The sequence below is a fragment of the Geospiza fortis genome, unplaced genomic scaffold (genome assembly GCF_000277835.1).
Source record: "Geospiza fortis unplaced genomic scaffold, GeoFor_1.0 scaffold494, whole genome shotgun sequence".
In the NCBI taxonomy this organism is placed as follows: Eukaryota; Metazoa; Chordata; class Aves; order Passeriformes; family Thraupidae; genus Geospiza; species Geospiza fortis.
This window is the reverse complement of record NW_005054691.1, coordinates 2,031-2,608: the sequence shown is the minus strand read 5'-3', so window position 1 is coordinate 2,608 and position 578 is coordinate 2,031. Positions and strand designations below refer to the sequence as shown.

At 67.8% G+C, this 578-nt stretch overlaps 1 protein-coding gene across 1 annotated transcript in view; it reads right to left on the bottom strand.

Annotated features, from left to right (window-relative positions):
* GCC1 (GRIP and coiled-coil domain containing 1) overlaps positions 1–102 on the bottom strand; it is a 9,305-nt gene extending 9,203 nt beyond the window's left edge. Inside the window, 1 exon segment of the mRNA XM_031065168.1 lies at positions 7–102. Coding sequence (XP_030921028.1) covers positions 7–102 — 96 coding nt within the window.
* Between the last annotated feature and the right edge of the window lie 476 nt (positions 103–578).

Sequence of the window (578 nt, the reverse complement as noted above, 5' to 3'; positions counted from 1 at the left end):
GCGCGCCTGGACGCGCAGGAGCTGCTGCTTCTGCGTCTCGATGGTCTCCAGCAGCTCCTTCCTGCTGGGGCCGCCCCCGAAGTTCATCCCGAACTTCTCCATGGCGGGGCAACCTGGGGGGAGCAGGGCAAGGAGAAAGGGCACCTTTGGGATGGGCAGGAGCACCCCCCTGGGCCCACCAGGACATCAAAAGGGGCAGCAAAGATCACAAACACCACCCTGACCATGCCCTGCCCAGGACCCCCATCCTGACCTGCCCAGGACCCCCATCCTGACCTGCCCAGGAGCACCATCCTGACTCTGCCAGGACAGCACCCGGACCCCCAGGACACCGCTCTGAACTCCCCTCCCGGATCCCCTCCTGACCCCTCCCGGGACCCCCATGCTGAGCCCTCAGACACCACGCTAACCCCCCAGACACCTCCCGGACCCTCCATTGTCACCTCCTCAGGACCACCCTGACTCCCAACGTGACCCCTCAGGACCCCCAGCCTCCATCCTTGACCCCGAGGGCCACCGTGACCCCCCGGACACCACCCGGGCCCCGCACCGTCAGCCCCTGGGCACCATCCCGCCTC